Source organism: Coturnix japonica, chromosome 1 (genome assembly GCF_054131305.1).
Source record: "Coturnix japonica strain WE chromosome 1, WE-NBRP24, whole genome shotgun sequence".
In the NCBI taxonomy this organism is placed as follows: Eukaryota; Metazoa; Chordata; class Aves; order Galliformes; family Phasianidae; genus Coturnix; species Coturnix japonica.
The window spans coordinates 5,624,042-5,646,159 of NC_140663.1; the positions used below are offsets into that span (position 1 = coordinate 5,624,042).

The 22,118-nt window shown below is 42.2% G+C and overlaps 1 protein-coding gene across 1 annotated transcript in view; it reads left to right on the forward strand.

Moving 5' to 3' along the window:
* The window catches only part of CAMK1D (calcium/calmodulin dependent protein kinase ID), a 205,297-nt gene that overhangs the window by 71,889 nt on the left and 111,290 nt on the right, over nucleotides 1-22,118 (forward strand). The window contains exon 2 of the mRNA XM_015870614.3: nucleotides 13,540-13,671. Coding sequence (XP_015726100.1) covers nucleotides 13,540-13,671 — 132 coding nt within the window. The remainder of the gene's footprint in view (nucleotides 1-13,539; nucleotides 13,672-22,118) is intronic.

The window sequence follows — 22,118 nt, forward strand, 5'->3', positions numbered from 1 at the left end:
CCTTGCGGAATTACTCATTGTGTGTAGAGAGACACTGGACAAAACAAAGCTTGAAATCTGATGAGGTTTTGTTGTTGTTGATTGTGTTTGTGCAGTGAAATTATTAGAAACACAGTCTGGGATCTCCATGGCTGACTAGTGATGGCAGCTCATGTGGCTCTACTGCACCTTGTAGCTTCTCCTTCCCCATCTCCCCAGTTGGTGCTCTGGGGTAAAAATCAATGAATCCCAGTTTTGTTGTATTTTATTTTTTTGCTTGGAAGTGTTATTACGAATGCAAAGAATGAACAGGCTCATAGAGTAAGAAACAGCTTTTAGAGATGCTTTTTAAAGAGCTTCGCTTGAAGTGTTTTGTTTAGGTTTTTAAATGTCAACTTAATTCCATTTTTTAATTGAGATTGAAATATTAAATAAGTTCCCAGACAGGAAGAGTCTCTGTGATGTCATATCTGATATTACACCTGCCACTCAGCTACCCATTCCCTTCCATTTAAATGGATGAAAATCAAATGCGTGTAAAATTTGGAAAGGTTGCATTAAAGGGTTGCCTGCATTCCTTCATCTTCTCTCTTTGTTTAGTACTTAATTATTTTTTCTACTCTCTTACCTATACATAAGTGAGAACTGCTCTTTGTCTGATGTGAGTAATTTTTCACTGCATTACCTTTACAAATAGATGCTTGTAAATTAAACAGCAGCGTGCCAGAGGGAGCCTCATTGTGGTACAATTAGAAATGTAATTGCATGGAGTCACCTGGGAGGCAGCTGGGTTGGGGAAGGCATTGTACATGCTGGAAACAAGGGCATCATAGGTCCTGATCTTTCTGAGAGAAGGCATTGGAACAGGCTGCCCAGGGAGATGGGGGGGTTGCTGTCCCTGGAGTTATTGAAGGAAAGGGTAGATGTGGCACTGAGGGACATAGTGTGCATAGTGGGAATTGGATCAGTGGTTGGGCTAGATGATGTTAGCAAGGGTCTGCTCTAGGCATGGGTGAAGTATGGATCAGGAACCATTTCTGACCCCACCACTTCCTTTATGTGCATCAAGAATAGGAAGTGTGAAAATGCACACGACTGAGCTCATCCTGGGGAAAGGAGTGGACATCCAAGGTCAGCAGATACCTTTCTAAGCCACCTTCCTTATAACAGCAGGAGAGGTGAATGTGTAGCTTTTATAGAAACATAGAATCATTTAGATTGGGAAAGATCTCTAAGGTCGTCTAGTCCAACCATGAAATCATCCCCACCATGCCCACTAAACCATGTCCTTCAGTGCCACATCTACTCTTTTCTTCAACACAGACAAGGGCCCCTGCCCCTCCCGAGGGCAGAAAAATTCAATCATCTGACCTACATTGCTGAGGAGCTGTGAATTAGCAAGTGTGACTCAACATACCGCAGACTGATATAGCTGCATCAGCATGGTAACATGGATAAGCACTAGGAAAGGATCTGTCCTGTGGATAACATAGATATGGTATAGAAAGCTGGGGATGAATAATTTCAGAATACAGATGTAGTCATGGTACTAGTACTAGTAATAATAATATTTTCCCTAGCGGGAAAGAAGTAGACCTTTTGTGGTTGTTGTGCCTCGAGCTATTAAATATGGATGAGACAGATGAAATGCTGCTTCTCCTATTACACAAAAATGAATAAACAGTAATTCTCAATCATTATATGCATCTCAGGCTTAAAAAATCCCACAAAAACAAGTTAAATATGAACACCTGCTAATGTTCAAGTGTAATAAAAGCTACTCTGAAGCTTTTGTCAACAAAGTGAAAAGATTTCCTTCCTTATAAAGCCTCTGATGGCAGCTCACCCAATGTGTATTTACACTGCTAAAGTTAGGAAACTGGATTCTCTCTCAGGCGTGGGACCCAACAAGCAAGTTTATTTAACTGCCCGACTTAGTGAGTTGACGATGTGTCTGGCCTACTGCAGATATAGTAGTGTGTGATGTAGAAATCAGGAAACACTTTGGAAGCTTTAAGTTTTCATGTCAAGCTGGCAGAGACATCAGGATTTTTATTGGATTGCTCTTTAGGGGAAGAACTATGTTTTTGCCCATACTTTGAATGGTGTGATTTTGGGAGAACAACCTGTAATACAGGAGGAAGAGAGAGTTAAGTCAAGTGGTCTATGGTGAAAAGAAGTCTGCTGCCAGACAGCAAACAGGTTAGCATGTAAGATGCTCTTCCAGTTAAGCAGTGGGTGTTGTGCTGGAGTTTGTCTGCTTTACTCCCTCTCTGCCCAACTTCCTAGGCATTTCATGCCAGAGCTGCCTAATCCTGTAGGGATGCTGCAAGGAATAATGCATGACAAATTTTGAAGTTTTGGGCTATTCTAACTGAAGGGACACAAAGGAGAATTGTTGCATGTAATCCAGGATGTTGTAACTAAGTCTTGGGATGTGACCTTTGTTTTAATTAGTGTCATTTCTCCTCTAATCCTGCAGAGACCCCTGTTATGTGCACTGCCAGTAAAAGATGCAACATGTGATTAATTTAAAGCCAGATTAGAGAAAGAGAGAGGTTATATTTATTGCAGAGAGATCAGTCCAGTAAGATCACAAAGGCTCTTTCCTCCACAGGTATGTGATAATCTTGCAGAGCTGTGTTCTCTCTGGACATCTCATGGTATTTTTCTTCTGCATTAATTCCCCTGTAGTTGGTGATGGTATTTATTACTAGACATCCAAACTAGGCTGCTTAGGTGGAAGTGGTCTCACTGAAACTGAACACACACTTCTCCTTGTTTTTGCCATCAGTTAACCCTAAAGACATTCCTATATTGATATCAGTGCTGGACTTGACTCCCCAGTATTCTACATGTCCATTTGTTACGTGACCTGCTGTCAGCTGCTGCTGACTCTACAGCAGTAATAGACCATAGAAGCAGCTGTTACAGGGTCAGGGCAAAAATGCAGCTCGTCTGGTGTCCCATCCCTGCAGCCAGTGCCAGATGTGTGGGGTGAAAATATTGAAAATATAGGTCAGCATTTAACAGTAGTGTGATTGTTACAATGCTTTGAGTATGCTTTTAGCATTCAGTGAGATATCCCTTCTTGAAGAAGCTGAAGAGTTCCAGTTCATTCACCAATCTCTTGTAACAGAGCTGTTTTATACCTGCAGTCAGTTCTGCCTCCTGCTCCAATTCTGCCATGTCCCACATGCAATGAGGATCACAACAGTGCACAGCTTTTGGGGTGGTGAACTGCTTTCTTAGTCATCCTTAACACTGAATATTTAAGGGACTTGCCATTTGTTCATTGCTCTTTTTTGTCTTTTCACCTGTTCTTTATCCATGCAACCTCTCTTATAATAGCTAAGCTGCTCAGAGTGCTTGTGCTGGTGCACTCCTCCCTCAGCATAACAACCTCCCCAAACCTCTCTGCAGTGAGCACAGATTCACCCCAAAAGTCATTCGCTTTACTGTTGCTGTGTGGGTTATTTCATGCTTCTTACACTGGATTGCTTCCTCATGCACCAGTGACAGAATCACAGGATCACCCAGGTTGGAAAGACCTCCAGGATCATCCAACCATCAACCTACCACTAATATTTCCCCACTAAACCACGTCCCTCAGTACTACATTTGGTACAGTTCTGCCTTCTGATATGTGCAAAAAAGTCTTTACTGAATTTTCTGCCTCTGGCAACTTACTTTTCAAATGCTTTTTTCTGCCTTTTGATGTTTTTAGTCTATAGCCACTGGAACTTAGAATCTGTTCTATTTCCTCATTTGGACACAGTTTCTGATTTTGGGGATGCTGTCTTCTCATAGTTCCTCTTGCCCAGATGCTTGGTCTATCAGACTTCTCTGTTTCTCAAGTTGTGGGTTGTTTTTTTTACATGGAGTGTAGATTTGTTCTGAACTTCGAGTGTTGATGTTTTGAAACAGCCCTTATGCCTCCTGCAAGTGTTAACTCTCTGTCTCTGTCTCCTAAGAGCTTCTTCTTTCTTGCTAACAAGTTTCCTCATTTTTATAGTTCTCCTTTCCAAATAAAACACTGCACTGAAGATTTAGCACTGAGATATATCTCTTTCTTCCAAAGAGTTTTGGTTTTATTACATGTATGTCCTACAATACATTGAGTTTCTTGCTGTGGAAAGCAAAGGGGAATCCAGTTCTGCAAACCCTTTTCTTTGTTGATCATTTTTAGCACAGATCTCTAGTCTTGGTTTAAAAACTGCTCAGTATTTTTGTGATAAAACACCCACTACATGACACGAGAGAGCAGTTTGCTGCTTAACATCTTTAAAATGTCCTTTAATAGGGAGTTAGGGAAAGAAATTATTTGACAGCAAATGTAAAATGAACAAATGAAAAGAACTGCTTTCTCCTATAATCTGTGCCCAAGCAGCAAAGCTCAATCTACAGGAGGTTGTGAAATTCAATGTGTAGATGGGCTTGATAATCTGTATGGGGAACTGGCTCCCAGATATTCTTTACACTGCACTGTAAAGAATACACTTTGCAGTGCTCCGTGATGCTTTTGGACTTTCACCCACCCATGAGCATGTCATCTGGGAGGGTAAAATACCTCTTCCTCTTGATTCATCTTTATAACTACAAAACAGCTTCCAAAGAAGCACTGAATTTATCTGTGTCAGCTTTGCGGAGCTATGTGCCCTTTTCCCCACCCTCATACATCTCATTGGGTAGGTTTGGTTCTGCTGGGACCTGCTTAGAGGTCTGATCTGGGATGCCTGGCCCCATATGATGACTGAGCAGCATGGTCTGTGTGTAACATGTCAGCCTGCAATGGAAATGAGTTCTTAGAAATGTCATTTTTAGAATAAGGTAGGGAGCATGGCAGCCATCTCCTAGGAAACCCCTCTTTGTGTTATGGGGCTATGATGCTCTGTGATTACATTTCAGATAAAGGGAATCAGAGTTGCTGTCAGGTTGTTTCTGCTGAAGTTTTCCAACACAGAAGGTCACCCATATGCAACAGTGTGCTCTTGTCAGTGCTGGCAAACTGGCTGGGGCACTGAGATGGCTTTTTTTGTGTTGTTGCTCACTGGAAAAGAGATGAAAAGAAGCGTGTGTATCCCTGCATGGGCAAGTGTTAGTGCTGTGAGCTGAAGCCACGGGCAGTTTATCACACCTTTGACAAGTCAACTGAAGCTCAGTAGCCACAGCTCGCATAGGCAGACCCAGAAGTCTTCAGTCTTCACCCTCTTACTAGTAGAATCTAAGGTCTTCTATGAATTATGTGACAGAGATCTCAATGACTGATGGCTTCCACCTCTCTGAGCGAGAAGATCTGTTCTCCTCCTTTTTACTGTCTGCCATGCTGGTGGATCTCTTTGCCTTCTGATACTGTCTTCTGGTGGAAGCTGGTGCAAGCTTCTTTTTGCTTAGATCACTTGGGGAATTGCCTTTTTGCCAGTTCCATTGCAACACCTTGACATGAAAAATGCCCCTTCAGATTAGAGCAGAAGTGCATGATAATAGGTTTAGGGGAAGAAAGACTTGCTGGTGCTGCACCTGTTTTGTCAGTAGTCTTTACACAGCACCTTAAATGATGGAGAAATTCCTCATGAGCTGAATCTAAAAGGAAAAACCTATTTTTGAACTGAGGTTTGGATAAACAGGACTGAGGCTTGCACGTGTGGAAAGTGTGTGGCAATTCTTTTAGCAGAAGTATCTGCAAGTTTCAGAAGTGCCTGGTAACTTCTGCATACAATTATGCTGAACTAATCTTTGCCAAAATGTTTGTTTTCAAGCTTGCCGGTTACTAGGCAAACTAGTTCACTATGATTTCTTAACATTCTTCAGCTCAGACATGAAACCACATATCAAGAGGCTGGGGAGAAGGCAAGCAAGCACTCTTGTGGAATTTTAAGAGGTGGCCATTGAAAATAAGGTTTCAGATAGAGATCTTTTTATCGTGCTATGGCTTTTCCTATCTATTGTTCCTACTAAACAATTTGTATTCCATTGTATTGAGTTGTCTCTCTCTCTCCCCATCTCTCTCTAATTCTTTATTTTTAAACTCTAAGCTACCATTTGGAGTGGGCAAGGATACAAAATACACATCATTTTTAGTCCAAATATTTAAAACAGTTACATACGCAAGACCGGCTGGATAGTTAACAACAGGATGAGAACAAGCCAATTAAAGTTTCATAGAGGCACAGAAGTGCTCGTACACAATGAGAACTGTTCAGCTGTGCATGTGACAGCTCTGAACTTTGTGGTCTCTTCTTTCAGCGACAGCTCATTGTGCTTGTGAGGAGTGTTCTAGTTGGGGGCTGTAGGTTGGGTCCACGTGATTAGTCTGGAAGAGGCAGATCCTGGGAGATGTGCCTTGGTTACATTATCTGATTAACTAATCTAAATTTGTCCTTGAAATAGGCAGGAACTGTGCTCTGTTCATGGGTATAGAAGTCTTACAAGTCCTAATCCTTGTTTTGATTTTGATTATTCTGCATACACAGGTCTTGTAAATTAGGGAGGACGGTTAAGACGTCTCGGTTAAGAACTCTCCCCAAAGGTTCCCACTGATCTCAGTGGAGACTGAGAGATGTGTTTCATGTGACCACTGTTAGTTACCCCAAAACAAGCTGACAGCACTGCTGTATTGACCATCCCTTGTCTGTCATGTGAGCCATGGAGCCATGGGGAAATAGCTCAGATGTCATCAATATCCATGTAGATGAGGCCAGAGAAGTTTAATTCTGAGTGGTCAAGCTACTTTCCCTTGAAGTAATACTATATATCCTGTGTCTGACATTGCAGCTCCTTAGTGGGCGTCATGGCACCAGTCTCTGGGCATCTCAGATGATGTTTGCTCAGAGTCAAGTGAAGACTGGGACTGTCGGTGGAAAGGATTTAAGCATGATCAAAGCATGCTTCCCTCAATATATTTCCAAATGGGATGTAATTATCTGTTGGAGATTGTCCTCTGTTGAATGCAAAAGGGGTTGTAAGGGGTGTACTTTTAGATTATGTAAAGTTCTTGGCTTTTACAGAATTAGTTACTTAAGAAGAATCAGCCCAGGTGGTTTCTGTTCCTCAGCCCCCTTGTCTGTAGAATGGAACATATAGTTCCTGAAAAACAGGGTCAGCATTTGAGAACCCCAAATAATGTGATGGATTGCATTTAATTACCAAGGAAGATCACCAGAACTGATACCTAGGCTTTGCATTATAAAGAGAGAGCACATGAAGACAAGAAGTGCTGCCCATACTTTTGGAACTTGGATTTGTGAAGGTCCAGACAGCTTTAGGTAAAACTCCTGGATAAACTGGAGTTTCATGTGGTTTAGACCCAACTGCTAAGTCACTTCCTCTTTAGACAGTTGCTAGTTTAGTCTTACCTATGCTCTGCTTTGCTATGAAAGCTGCAGTGCCATCCATCTGCTCATAAATTTATCCAGCCTCTTTGGAGAGCTCCATGGTGTTCCAGATCATTTCTTACATTTCCATGTGGAGGAAGAAGAAGAAACATGCTTTTCCAAATTGGTGTAATCCACTTTATATGTCCAGAAAAGATCTATAGAAATCAGATGTGTTGTAATCAACCCTGCATACATCAGTGTCAGAAGAGGAGAATGGATTATGGAGATCACTTACATCTCAATAGCGATTTGAGGTCATTATTAGAAAAACAAAGGTTATATTCCCATGAGAATGCTGCCATCAGATGAACCCTGGGAGACAAGGAGCTCCTTTTGTCTTGTAAGATGAAAGGGGGAAAAAAAGTGCTTAAATGTTTGGAAAGAAAGTGATCATCAGTGGAGAAAATAAAGTGCTTAACAGCACAACTGTGAAATGTGTATTAGAAAGAAGAGAAAGTATATATTTTGTTTTTGATTCTGGATAGCTTTACTGTGACTGCCACAGAGAATGTAAAATAAGTAACGGGCCTTTAAAGACAGCAGACAGAAAAGGAAGCTTTTCTAATAGGGGTCAGAATTAACCAGAAAGGAGCAAATAGTTCAGGAAAGAAGAGGACTGTTATAACAAACATGATTGGGAATCTGTGCTGGGCCAGTTTCCCTTTTTAGCATTCATGCATCTCTGTCTTAGAACAGACTGCATAACTTCCTATTGAATTAGCATACACCAGACAGCCAAAACAAATTAGTTCATCTCAGAAAGGGAAGAGTTTCTGCAGAAACTTTCTTTTTAGCTTAGTTTCTGTGTTTTATGTGAATCGCTCACTTTTGAGCCTAAGTTTTATGGCACCAAATCTTTGTCTTGCTCTGCACGTACCGGCTTTTCTTGCTCCATGGCCATGTGCTTTGGTGCCTTCATTCTGCTGTTGTAGGAGTTACAGTGCCACAAGCACTGCTGAATTTCTCATCTGCATGGCTGGAAGCTGTCCCAGCTCTGATCAAAATAGTTTAAATGGTTTCCTGCAGTTTTTCCATGGCTGAAAATTGCTGACCATTAAGGAGATGGTTGTGTTCTGGTGAAGGCGATCCACAGGAAGAGGCATAGGTATGAAGGAAACTACCTTAACTGCCTATATTGCCATAATTTCATGCTTTATCACATGCAACTTTAAATTGGTGTTTGATGGCTTCACAGAAGTCTCTCTTCTCTAAGTAGATGATGGATTTTCAGTCTTAGTTCTAGTTGGTTCTTGTTTTGTTTTGTTTTTCTCTGAGAGTTTTAAGTATTGAGGAGCAAAAGCAACAAATGATGATAAGCCTTAAACTGCCATTATATTTTTGCAGCTGACTGGTAACAAAAATAGTCAAAACAATAAGCTGTTGTTGTAATGGTAGATAATAGTTACCAAGAAAGTAGAAGTTAAGTGTGTTAAAAGTTAAATGAAGTTAAAAGTGGAATGATTTTTTCCTTAAATACCTGTCCCTGTCTAGGGCAGATCAATGATGCTTTTTTTCTGGGGTGCTGAGGAGCAGAATTGATGTGTGGTTACAAAAGCCATGCTATGGAAATGGCTTTTGTGGTTTGATTGGTTTCACTCATTTGTTAGTCTCCCATCTCAGAGTGATCTTCCTGATGGACGTGGTATATTTTTCAAACCATGAGTGTTCACTAATTTTTTCCATGGTTTGGCTGGGGCAGTGTACACAGAGAAGGCAAACTGTGCTACAATTAAGAACATTAGCTATACACAGACTGAAGATGTGAAATCTGTTTCCTGACTATGTCTGTTGATTTAGTGTGATCGAGCACCTGCTAACGCAGTGGAAAACTGCTCAACATGGAGGTCTCTGCAAATGGAAAAATTAAGTTTCATCTCTCCATCAACTCTTTGTCTTCATTTGTCAGTGTTTCTGTGACAGCACTATTTTTTTCATTTTTTAATTTTTTTTATTTTTTTTGCTGGATGTCAACAGATTTCAGTACAACAATATTTGTTGTACGTTGAATTTCTGAAATTAAGTGTACTAAGTTATTATTCCCACAGATGAAGAAAAGTTATTTGGCCTTTATTTTGCTTTGATCTTCAGGATAACCTGATCTTGCAGCATCTGCTTTCCAACAGAGAATCGCAGAATCACTGAAGTCGAAAAAGACTAAGATCATCTAGTCCAATTTTCAATCCATCACCACCATGCCGCTAAAAATCCAATGTTTTGTTATGAATGCCATTCATATACCAGTGATAATCTCAAAATCCTGATCTGTACATCTAGATTAAGTAAAATAACTGAATGAAGAACAGTTCAAGAAAATTAGAACCATAAATACTGCCATTGCAGAGGATGCTGCTTGGTCCGTAAGTATGGGATGAGGAATCAGAAGGTCTCAGCTGCCTTCCAGAATTTGCCATTATCTCAATCTCACAAGTCAAGTCATTTTATTTTATTTTTTTCCTTTTACACTGACCCTAATTCATACAAAAAGGATCTAGATCATAAAATTATACAGTGCCTTAATTAGAAACTCAAAAAGAGCTGTTCCTCTAGGGTAAATGATAACATGGTCATAACTTTCAGAAATGGGTTCAGTTGCTGCACTTCTATTTTGGCAGCTAACTGGGTGGTTTAATTTTTGCAGAAGATGCTCGTGTACCCATTTCCACTGCTGTCCCTCTTTCTCAAAACCATGATATCTTCTTACTCATTTACTATTAGAGGGGTTTTGAAGGCCCCAGATCAGAGGGGCAAAGGCTTGGCCACGAGGTCTGCTGGGAAGGTAACCATTAGCCATTTCTCAGCTACTGGACATGGATCATCCCAACCATTGCAGATACCTTTTGAAATCATAACTTGAAATTAATTAACCTCTTCTCTCCGCCCTTAAAAATAATCTGTGTCACAGTGTAAAAATAAATATTGCCCCACGTTTTGTTGGGGAAGGAGAATAAAAATTCCCCATTTTCTAACCCCAGACATTTTGGCAGAACTCTGAAAGCAAATCATTTTAACCCTCAATAAAATAAATGTAATACGTTCTCACTGATAAATTGCTGCTTTTGTATAACATCTTGATTTTAAAGGGCACATTAATTCTTCTAAGGGAATGTCTTTAGCAAGCCTGCCAGGTTGGTAGTTCTGGGAATGTCTTTTGAGGAGGTGGAGGATTTCTGTAGGACATAATACTGCTAGAAAGAAAATGAGCAGCCTTATCCTGCTGACTTTAATGTTTATCTATTCATGCATAAGACAAGAGGGATTCAGTGGGGGGCTGAACTGAACTATTAAGTGTGGGTGTATTCAGCATTGTGTTTGAAATTAAGATAATCACTTGTCCATCCATATGCTGTTATTTCTGACTCTCTCTTGACTCCAGCAGACTTCAGGAGTGTCTTTGCTGCCTTTTGCTTGCTGATGCTTTCTTCTGCCATTTTTTTTCTCCTATCTCTTTAACTTTCTGATCTCTCTCTGCATCTCTTCCCTCCCTTCTCTTTCCTCCCATTGCTTCAATTCATTTTCCCCCTTGCTCTGTGACCACAGGAGCTGTAGGCTATCAGTGCCAAGGGGTGGCATGTATGTGAATGCTTTAAATGAGGCTCAGCTCATTTCATGCTTTAATGAGAAAGGCTGTTAAGGAGATATGGGATTGTTTTTCATGAGTATATTTCAGAGTTCCCAAAAAATTGCATTTAAATTCACAGAGTCTTCTTTCAACCCCATGGCTGCTCTGGTATATGGCAAAAGAAATGCAGCAAAATGATGAACCCAGCTGAAACACAGACATTTCCCAAACCTGGGTATATTGCATAGAGGGATATAAAGGGATTTCATTTATTTTGTTGCCTTAGAACAGCAATGAAATCCAGATTATAGTGGAAGCTCCGTGTTTTGTAGTACTGTAATCATTCAGAGGGCTATGTGATCAGTAAATGACCAGTATGAATATGCTGCTTCTTTACACAGCATTTAACTACAGGCAAAAAGATTGTTCAAGATACAGCTGGCATGAAATAGTGAAAGCCTGAGCAGATAGGACTTGACTTAAGGAGTTCATGAAACACAGCTGAGAGCTGCCCTGAGAGTTTCTGAAGCCAAAGCCAATTAACACTGAAGAGACTTAAGACTTCTCAGAAAAAAGGATTTTACTGCAATTCCACTTTTGACTGTCCCAAGCATGAGGGTCAGGATAAAGGCACTATTTAATGAACAAAATAACTGGGACCATTTATGATAGGAAAGCATAGTCTTAAAAATACATTGGTTGGCTTAATTTTCATTTTTGCTACTCCAACAGTTGGAGTCTACAATGCTATGGCATGCCATGGCACTTAATACTCAAAGCACAAAACAAAGTTACTCCTGTAGAGTAGTATGAATGAGTCTGGTCCTTTTTTTTTTTGGTCCTTTTTACCAAAAAATGAGGCAAAGCATTCATTGTTCAGAGGGTCACTGCCATGTAGAGGCAAACTGTCCATTTGCAAAAGTAGTTTTTAATCCATTCCTAAACTTCTTGCCTCTTTTCCATGTTATTGTTAATGGCCAAAGTATTTCTATGTAAACAGGCATCTCTTTCCAGAGCAGCATCCTCTTCTTTCTGCCTGCTTCACTTGTCCATTGGCTCAATTCATTCAGCTCTTTTGCAACTTGGGAAGTAGTGGTGAAGTCATGGGTCATGAGTCATTGAAGTGCCTGCCCAGGAAACACTTCTGTTGATCTCTAAACATCTAGATAAGAAATGATCGTGGGGAATGAATCATAGAATATCCCTAGCAGGAAGGGACTCAAAAGATTGACTCCACCTCCAGGCTCCATACAGGACCACCCAAAAATCAGATCACAATGAACGACAGGGAAAGTGTGGTAGCATAATATGGTCAAATATTAACATTTTAGGAGCAGGGTGGATGGGGAGGTGGATTTGCTTAGCCCGCTCCTTAGCTGTCTACTCAGAGAGTTATGTAGAACAGAGTAATCTATTGTCTTGCCTCTTTTGCGTTTTATATATAAAATATGATCCTTCTGATGATGGTGAGACACCAGCATAGGCTGCCCAGAGAAGCTGTGGATGTCTCATCCATGGAAGTGCTCAAGGCAAGGTTGGATGGGACCATGGGCAGCCTGAGCTGGTGGGGGGCAACCAGCCCACAGCAGGGGATTGGACCTGGGTGGGCTTTAATGTCCCTCCAACCTGATCCATTCTACAGTTCTCTGCTGGTGGAATTAATTTAGGATCTGGTTAGACAAGCGTTTCATTTTGGTGCTTCTTGGACAAGTCAGGTGCTTCGGTGAAGGGGATTTGCTGGTCCTTAGCAGGCTAATGCTCTGCCTTACCCAGTACCTCAGTGCTAAAACAGTGATGAGCTAATCCTGCTCAGTGCCCAATGATGCTCGAATACTCCAAAAGCAGTATGAGAACAGTAGAAGCTGTAATGTATTCCTGGCCTCTTAGTCAGCTGCAGATGCTTTGGAGGAAGAGTGCAATCAATGATACTGTCACGGAATAACCTCACGGAGGCAAAGCACCACCCACTCTTAGCAGTTAGTGTCTGGCTGTGTGATGGTGTTTCTCTATCCTTTATTTGTGTAATCCTCTCTGGGGAAACTGCAGGGAGGCTGCTGTTCAGGCGGCCATTTGGACCTGTGATTTAATCCGATTGTTTGGCTTTAGCGATTACACGAGGCCGTTTGTTTTGTGGAATAACTCTGTGTGCAGAGAGGAATTCTGCCGCTGCCTCCCTGTCTGAGTCAGGGGTGAGGAGATGCTCGGGGCTGCCAGGGAGGAGCACAGCGGAGGCCCTGACCTCTGGTGGTCAGTGAGGTCTCTTTAACTCTCAGGGATTTTGCAAATTCAACCTCTGAACGCTTCAAAAAGAGGAAAAGTGTGTCACTGATGAGCTATGCCCTGTGTGAGGAAGTAGTGCTTTCACATTTTTAGCCTTTGCTCAAACCTCTGCTGGATTATAGTTCTTTATTAATATTGTCGGGTTTGGTAAACCTTTCATATTTTGTGTGAGTGTAAATGCATGTGTTTGAGCATTTTTCACTGTGTTTCTGTTACGGTATTGATGTGATTAACAAGCACAGCTATCAAAACCCACCAGAAAGAGATTCAATTGCCTAATTTCATTTAACAGCTTCCAAAGAAATGACACCACTTAAAACCTGAACTTCTCTTTTCTTCCTTCAGGGGTGCATTCTCTGAAGTTGTTTTGGCTGAAGAAAGAGCTAGTGGGAAACTATTTGCAGTCAAGTGCATTCCCAAGAAGGCACTGAAGGGGAAGGAAAGCAGCATAGAGAATGAAATTGCAGTCCTGAGGAAGTAAGTACCAGACCTTCATTTCTGTTTCTTTGCTTCCCTTATGCTCCTGCACTGAAGGAACAGGGGCAGTGATTGACAAGTGTGACTGGTAGGTTGTTCAGCCTGTCACAGGCAGGCAAGAATGCCCGTGTCTAAATGAGGCTGAAAATGTTTTGAGAGATCTGATTTTCTCTTATAGTAAGCCAGACCAGATGACATCAAGTGACGTTGAAGAGGAGTTAGGCTGAAGTTAAAACCTATGATACCCTGCAAAGCCCTTTCCCGCTAATAATGTCAGCAGTTGGGTCACTGGCTTTGAGGAGTGTAAGGGCAGGGTTCTTCTTTCCAAGTGCTCAGTGCAGATTATACACTGTTTGTTATAAAACTTGTAGCATGCTGTAGGTGATGGTGGTAGTCTCCCATACCATGGAGAAGAGCATCTGGAAGGGACATCCCAGGGCAACTTCTGTTCTATTGGAATTGTCTGTGATGTGCAGTTCTTTCTTGTCTGTGAGTGTAATACACAACTAAGGCATAATAAGCAGCTCATGACTGCTATGAACTCATTGCAGTCATTAGAGGCTTGACCTTATCCTCATCTTATGCTGAAGATTGGATTCATCTCACCTGATTTAAACTTGTCACCTTTGAATTTCTTTCTAGTTAATGGAAAAAGATTAGTGACTTCGGGGTTGGTCCATATAACCTGTTCTATTCTTCTAAAAGCAGCTTTTCTTCTCATTGAAATCAAAGTAATACGACTATATAGAAGTCTACATTGGACTGGAGCAATCTGATGCCAGCTGCACTGCTGTCCCCAGTGGGGCTTCTTGCCCTAGCTCTTGGTCTTGTAGAAGCTCGTAGCTCATTGTCTGAGCACAGTGATTTGTCTGTGCAAAACTGATCCTGAATCTTTAAAACTGACTAGATATTTCTGCGCTAAGTGCTCAAACAGCCTAAGATGAAGAAGCAAACTCAAGGGCAAGCTTGGCCATGCCAGTAGGCAGAAGGGATTCTTTTCAGCAGAGGTAAGGAAGTGAGGCTCCAAACAGGCACAGGCACTTGTTGCTTTCCCATGGCCAGACCCATTCCAGGTCAGTACAATGTACACTTACTGATAAATGCAGTGTGCTGGCTTTCTATGTGGAGGTACTACGAACCTGTTATTATGCCCAAACTACTGCCATCTCCATGATCAGATAGTAATGGATGCTGGGTAGCTTGAAACATTCATTGTGTATATGGGTCTTTCCCCTGATACTCAAATGTTCGTGTAAGAGCAGAGAACACAGCAGCTGGGATGGGCTATTCTCACTGCAGCAGCAGGGGATGGAGTAGGTGTTGTGGTTTAACCTGGCAGGTTGCTCAGCACCACATAGTCATTTGCTTCCAATGGGACTGGGGAGAGCATAATAAGAAAAGAACAACAAAACAGAACTTGTGGGCTGAGATAAAAATTATTTCCTAAGACAGCAAAAGAAGAGTGAAAAAAGTAAGGATAATAATGTGTGTGTGTACATATATATTAATACATGTATAAAAAAAACAAGTGACACATAAGCAATTGCTCACCACCCACCAAATGATGCTCAGCCAGTCCCCAAGCAGCAGCTGCTCCCCCAGCCACCTCTGCACTGTATTTCAAGTTGGGTTTTTTTCATGATGTTATATGGTAGGGAATATCCCTATGGCCAGTTCAGATCAGCTGTCCCGGTCCTGTCCCTTCCCAGCTTCTTGTGTGCCCATAGCCCCCCTTCACTGGCAGAGCAGTATAAGATGCCCTTGGCTCTGTGCAGTACTACTCAGCAGCAACTAAAGCATTGGTCTGTTTTCAGAGCTGTTTTTCTCCTAAAGCCAAAGCATAGCATCATACCAAACACTGTAAAGGAAAAATCAATTTGACCCAGCTGAAACCAGGTCTGTGGGCAGAAAATTCCTGAATTTCATGCAATTCATTCTACTTTGTCTCTCATCCTACACTCACCAGGGCCATAAGAATGATCTGCCTTATTTTTTTTAATCAGGTGTCTCCTACGAAGCTGTTGTTAATATAAACTTTGCATGTCATTGTATTTATTCTGAAAATAGACATCTTTGCTAGCAGACGCAGCACAGAATTTGTATGCGCCAGCAAGGAAACACTTAGGCAGATCCAGTTTATTATTTTCTGCTGTTGAGAAGATATCAACCTGTTCCTCTATTCAATTAATTTACTGCCTCTAAAAAGTAGAAATAGATTTGAAAGGCGTGAAGTGGGTTCTGAGAAGCGGTTGCTAAGCCCCAGAAGTATCTATGCGTTCTGCTTTTGTTTTTGGTAGCTTTCTACCAAGCAGGGATGGCAAGTGGGTATGATTAGAGGGTAGGATGCCAGAGCCCCAGGCTGCCACAGCCATGCCATGCCATGCCCTTCTGCAAAGGATGTGCGCAGATGCCTGGCAGAGGGATTTGTCCCTGTTCCCTGGGAGGGTTGTGCAGAGCTGCAAAGGATGGATGCAAAGCAAATATAAATATGCGCTTTTGTTCATCCTGTTCTCCCTTTCTATTTTTGCATTATGTCTTTGGAGTGCTTAATCTCTGATGGGATTAAAGTCCCAGAGGACTCCCCGCAAAGCTGAAATGCAAGAGAACTCTTTGTGTCCCCTTCAGACATTTTTTTGTGGGACAGTCAGAGGTCTTGAAGTCATAGAACCATTAAGGTTGGAAAAGACCACCAAGATCATCAAGTCCAACCATTAACCCATCACTACCATGCCCACTAAACTAGGTGGTGCTGACCATGTCCAGAACTGATACACACGAATGTAACATGTGCTTTGTACCCTCTGGAAGAGGTCTGTCCTGCCAAAATCATCCAGATCTGACAGAATCAAGATGGAGAAAGGTTTGCGTGATGCTGTCTGTTGAAGTCATGTTTTAATAATGTCTTTTATATTCAGGATTGAAAGCGGGAATGGAATGACCAAACTCTGTGTAACCTGCTGCAGGGAATCCTGCTGTAGCATGGGGTTGTACTTTATGAACCCCAGAGGTCCCTTCCGATCCCTACAGTTCTGTGATTCTGTAAAAAACCCTTGGATCCTCTCTCATTTCTTCTGCTGACTTCCAGCACGACCTGAAATGTCTACTGTGTTAAATACTTATTGTCTGTGAAACAGCCAAAAAATTTTTGAACAAGATGTTTTACCTGCAGAACCTTTGGCTTTCCTTCCCCATGTCAGCAGAAGCAGGAGAGTGGGTCCAAGAGGGGAAGTTTCTGGTCTAGGCTTTTAGTACAAAAACCATTGCAGTCCTACCAACTCTTCTTTGTGTCTCACCTAAAAAGCCATTGGAAGTGCAAACCAAACACTCTGTGTTGGGGAAGGCTGATGGAGCCCATGCAGAGTTCATGGAAGGTAGGCTAGGAGATTTTATCTCTTGGATGCTCCCTGTCTGTGGGCTTGGCCACAATTGCTGCCAAGACAAAATGACACATTTTAGAAGCGATGTTCTGCTAACAGAGGAGCGAACTGCCAGCCAACTGATCTGCATGTTTGTGCCAGTGCCAGAGTGAATCATGCACACTCCAACATTTTATTTTTCCATGGCCAACAAATCTGTTCTTAAAAAAGAAAAAAAGACGGAAGAGCCGTGAAGTCAATATTTACGCCTAGCAACCTTAACAGGGTTCTTCCAATATGGACTCTCTTGTTTCCCCTGGAAATCCATGGCAACATTCCCTAGAGACTCTTCTGGGTGGGGACGTAGTGGGAAGGAGCTCGCTGCTAAGTGCAGTACTGGCACGAGTGATGCATGCAGCTAATCCAGGAGCTCCAGCCTGACAAATTCTTTCATCCTCTTCTCAGCAAAGTGTTTCATCATGTGCCTAATTCTGGATGATAATTGATCCCTGTGAAATCAGTGGACTCTTCGAGATTACCTTGCTGAACTTGGGCCTAAAGGGATGCTTCGCAGCAGGGGAAAAATCATACAATCAGTGAGGCTGGAAAAGACCACTGAAATTACCTAATCCAAAGATGGACCCATCCCCACCATGCCCACTCACCACCTCCCTCAGTGCCACATCTACACATTTCTTGTACATCCCGAGCGACGGTGACTCAACCACCTCCCTGGGCAGCCTGTGCCAATGGCTCACCACTCCTTATGAGAAAAAATGTTTCCTATCATCCAACCTGAACCTCTCTTGCTACAACTTGAGGCCATTACCTCTCATCCTATTGCTGTAACCTGGGAGAAGAAGCTGACCCCCACCTCACCACAGCCTTCTTTCAGGCAGTTGTAGAAAGCGATAAGGTCTCTCCTGGTCCTTCTCTTCTCCAGATGTACAATCCCAGTTCTCTCAGCTGCTCCTCAGAAGACTTGTGCTCCAGACCCTTTACAACTTCATTGCCATTCTCTGGGAACACTCCAGCTCTATGAACTATCTCTCCATGATACTGCATTGAGTTACACAAACTTCTGACCTGAAATGTGAGGAGTTTCATAACCTGCTCAGAAAGCAACACTTTTCTGCTTTTAAGCAGAAGGGTAAATCTCTTCCATTGTTTGCTGTAGAATAGTGGCAATTTCTTCCCAGTATGGTAATTGTGCAGGTGTGAACAGGCTGAAGGATGAATTGGCTGTTAGACGGGTTTCTGCAGGCAGTAGGTGGTGTGAAGAGCTGGGATGCAGCAAGGCACCCGTCTGAGCTCTAAAGAAGTAGAACAAAACAAGCTCGTAGGAGTCAGACAGAAAAATATGCCTGATTATTATTATTTTTAAATATACATTGTTTTTTGTTTTTGTTTTTCTTGGCTACACCACTGCTTATTGAAGAGAAACTTTTTAACTAGGTAATACCTGCAGAGATTCAGTGCTGAGTCAGGGGAAGGCAATGGAAAGGATCAATGCACCCAAATGTATTGATTACTTCTAGCAGCCACATGTACAAATTAAAGTCTTGTTAAACAGATGCTGTTTAGCTAGCAAATCAGACTCTGTTTCAGTTAGTTTCTTATAGCTCTGTAGAGCTTTCTGAAAAGAGGTTGTGGTGATGTGAGGGTCGGCCTCTTCTCCCAGGTAACAGCAATGAGAGATGCTGGCCTTAAATTGTACCAGGGGAGGTTCAGGTTGGATATTAGGAAAAACTTCTCATATAGAGTTGGTGAGGCATTGGCACGGCTGCCAAGGGAGGTGGTGGAGGTGTTCAGGGAAAAGTTATATGTGGCACTGTGGGATATGGTTAGTGGGCATGGTGGGGGTGGGTTGATGAACAGACTAGATGATCGTGGTGGTCTTTTCCAATCTATATGATTCCATGATTCCATGTTTTGCTCCTCTTCAGGAGCCTGTTGATGAGAAACTCCTCCTAAAACTTCTGTCCTCAGCTCTTACTTCTGTAAGGGCTTATGCATCCCAGGCGAACCCCATAGTCTCCGGGAAGCTGAAACAACATGTAGTTTTGAAACCCATTAGTTATCTCTTATTAAACTCTTCTGTGCAATTTAACTTCAAATAAAAGGTACATTAATTCTGAATTAAACTGTTCATGCAGAAACTTAATGCACCTTAACACAAATTTAGGCATTTAATTAATTCAGATGAATGTTCCTGAGTTACTTTGTAGGTTAGAACCTCCTGTTCAATCCATTGGATGTTTTTGATTCAAAAAACAAAGCTCTTGCAGGCTCATGGGTCGTCCCATACTCCAGTTTCCAATGCTCTCCTATGGCAATTGTTTTTCTATGAGAGGTCACCCAGCTGGAGCACAGGGCCAGACAAACTGAAGAGGAGACACTCAGCCTGTGGCAGGAGCTCTTTTCCTTTAAAGAAATGAATGAAATAGTTAAGAAAGAAAAATAATAATAGTAATAAAACCCCAAACACTTGGCAACTCTATCTGTCAGATAAAATCATTTATCTGAAGCTTTGCTTACCCTATAGACAAAACAGGCTTGCTGTTTTGTTCCTTTTTTTCCCCCCCACCCTGTGAATAATGGTAAGAGGATAGGCTGCCTCAGAAAGAACTGAAGAGACAGCTGGTTGTTATATTAAGTAATCACTTTCAGATAAAGCTTTTACATAGATTTACTAGCTAAAACCTGGCTTGGACACACCATTGCAGTAGTGCTGAGGTGAGGCTGGGTCTGCGCTCCCTGAACTCTGAGCCCTGCCAGCTGCTGATCCCATGGCTTCCCAAAATCTGCATTCTGAGCAGGATCGTGAGAGTAGATCAGGATTCCCCAGACAGGGGAGTGATAATGGGTGGAAGGGAGATTTAGGTAAGCTGTTAGGAAGAAATTCTTTACCCAGGGGGTGGGGAGGCACTGGCACAGGCTGCCCAAAGAAGCTGTGGGTGCTCCATCTCTGGAAGTGCTCAAGGCCAGGTTGGATGGGAACCTGGGCAGCCTAAGCTGGGGGGGCAGCCCTGTGTATGGCAGGGAGTTGGAACTGGATGATCTTAAGGGTACCTTACAACCCAAGCCATCCTGTGGTTCTATGATGATGATGTCAGTGGTCAAAGAACAGGGCTGCCCCAAGGATGTATTTGTTGGTATTGCACATGGGTGGACTTCAGCACTGCCCATGGGGCCACAGTTAGTGCTAGGCACTACTGCAGTCATGGCCCCTAGAGAGGTAAGCTAGACATGGAAAAGAGCCAAAATCTACAACACGCATTGTAGAGGGTTGTTTGGGCTTAACTCAGGGCTGACATCAGCTTTGGTCCATGAGATCATCACCCAAATGAAGGAAGTGTAAAAAGCATGAGTCGCCCTTCTCGGATGTCAGGCAAAAGTGAATCTGACCCTATATATATAGGCATGGCATAAGATAGCTTTATCTTGGCACTACTTCTTGACTTCTTGCTAAGCAGCTCATTTTGCTGCAAAGAATTCACACTGGAGGAAAAAAAAAACATAGTGAAATCTGAAACAAAGCTGACACCATTTTTGATCACTGAGATGCTGGAAACTTTGCAGAGGAAGACTTTTCAGGCAGGATCGCTCGGATCGTATTTCATGCAAGATTAGATATAAATTGATGTAGTGAAGCAGATTACAGCATCTGAAAAATCCTAAAATGCATGAAATAAGGAAGGAAATAGTAGACGCAAACAAAATCCATGATATCTTCTCTTATCATACAGAGTTTTATCTACAAGCAACGTGTTCCTCAATAGCTTTCCAGTGGTGTGCAGGTTTCAGTGTTTCAGTCTGTCCTCCTGCAGCATGCTTAGAGGCTGCTGTGTTCCTTGAATGAGGCTACATTTTGAGAAGCTGTAGCCTAATTTCCAGGTGACGGAGTGGCTGTGCTCCCTTCTGGGGAGCAGTGCTTTAGCAAACATCCCTTGCATAACTGTTCTTCAAGGTCAGCCCGTGCCCTGACTCATCTCAAAAGATGGGTCCCAAGAGATGAGGGCAGGTCTAGGGGGATAAGCGTACAGCACAGCTCAGAGCTCCTGCTTGAGAATTTATTTGGTACGCTTTGGAAGAAACAGCTGCTTTCTGAGTTACTCCAAGATGCTTTCAAATTAGCAGAATGTGTTTTTCAGTGTAAGCCGCGTCAAGCGTCTGCTCTATGCGGAGCCCATCCTCTGCATAGCTGCATGCACAAAGCTGGGGTCCTTTCAGAGCTTTTAGCTAAAGAATGACAAAATGTACCCTGTTTTCATGTGTTTATTACTCAGGAAGATGGTTACAAGCGTAGTGCGTTGATACAAGTTCCTGATTATTTGTGCTGTTGTCTGTTACCTAAAAGGAACAAATTGTTAAGAGGCATAAAGACTCTTTAATAAGATCCAACAGTTTGATAAATGACTCAGCCTTGTATCTGGACACATAAGGTCACTCCCACATGTTCAAAGCAAAGAGTTGCCTTATTGGTGAGCACCTGCCTCCAGCAGGGCTTCATAGAGCATCCAGTCCTTGCATAGGAGGACACGTAACTGTTTGGCCAACCCACACTATGGTAGATGTGGGATTGTGTTTAGAGGATGCAAGTTGTTGAGTGGTGCAGTAATAACAGCAAAAGCATTTTCACAGCTCATTGCAGTCCAAATCTTCCAGGTGTCTCTGGTGCTGAAGATGTCCTAAGTGGCTCCACTGAGCAAAATACTTCCTCTTGCTTTTTTCATAGGGCTCTTCATAGGTCATCTGGTATCCGAAACAAAGTTGTTATGTTTTTTTTTCCCCGTGAAAGCCATTTCTTCATTTGGAAGAAGTATAAAAGGCTATTTACAGGCCTCATGGCATTTGCAAAGTGAAGATGTCATTGTCAAAATTCTACCAACAAATTGCATTTTGCCTCTTCTCTAATTTAATCCTGAAACGTTAACTAGAGGAATTCAGTGTTAAATATTAAACAATTGTGATGCCCTGTTGGAGCCAGTTAGCTTAACCACTCAACTGCCATACTTTAATGATGGATAAGTTACTTACATGCACAGTCCAAGCACCTCAATGGATACTCCCCTATCTCATTTTCCTGCT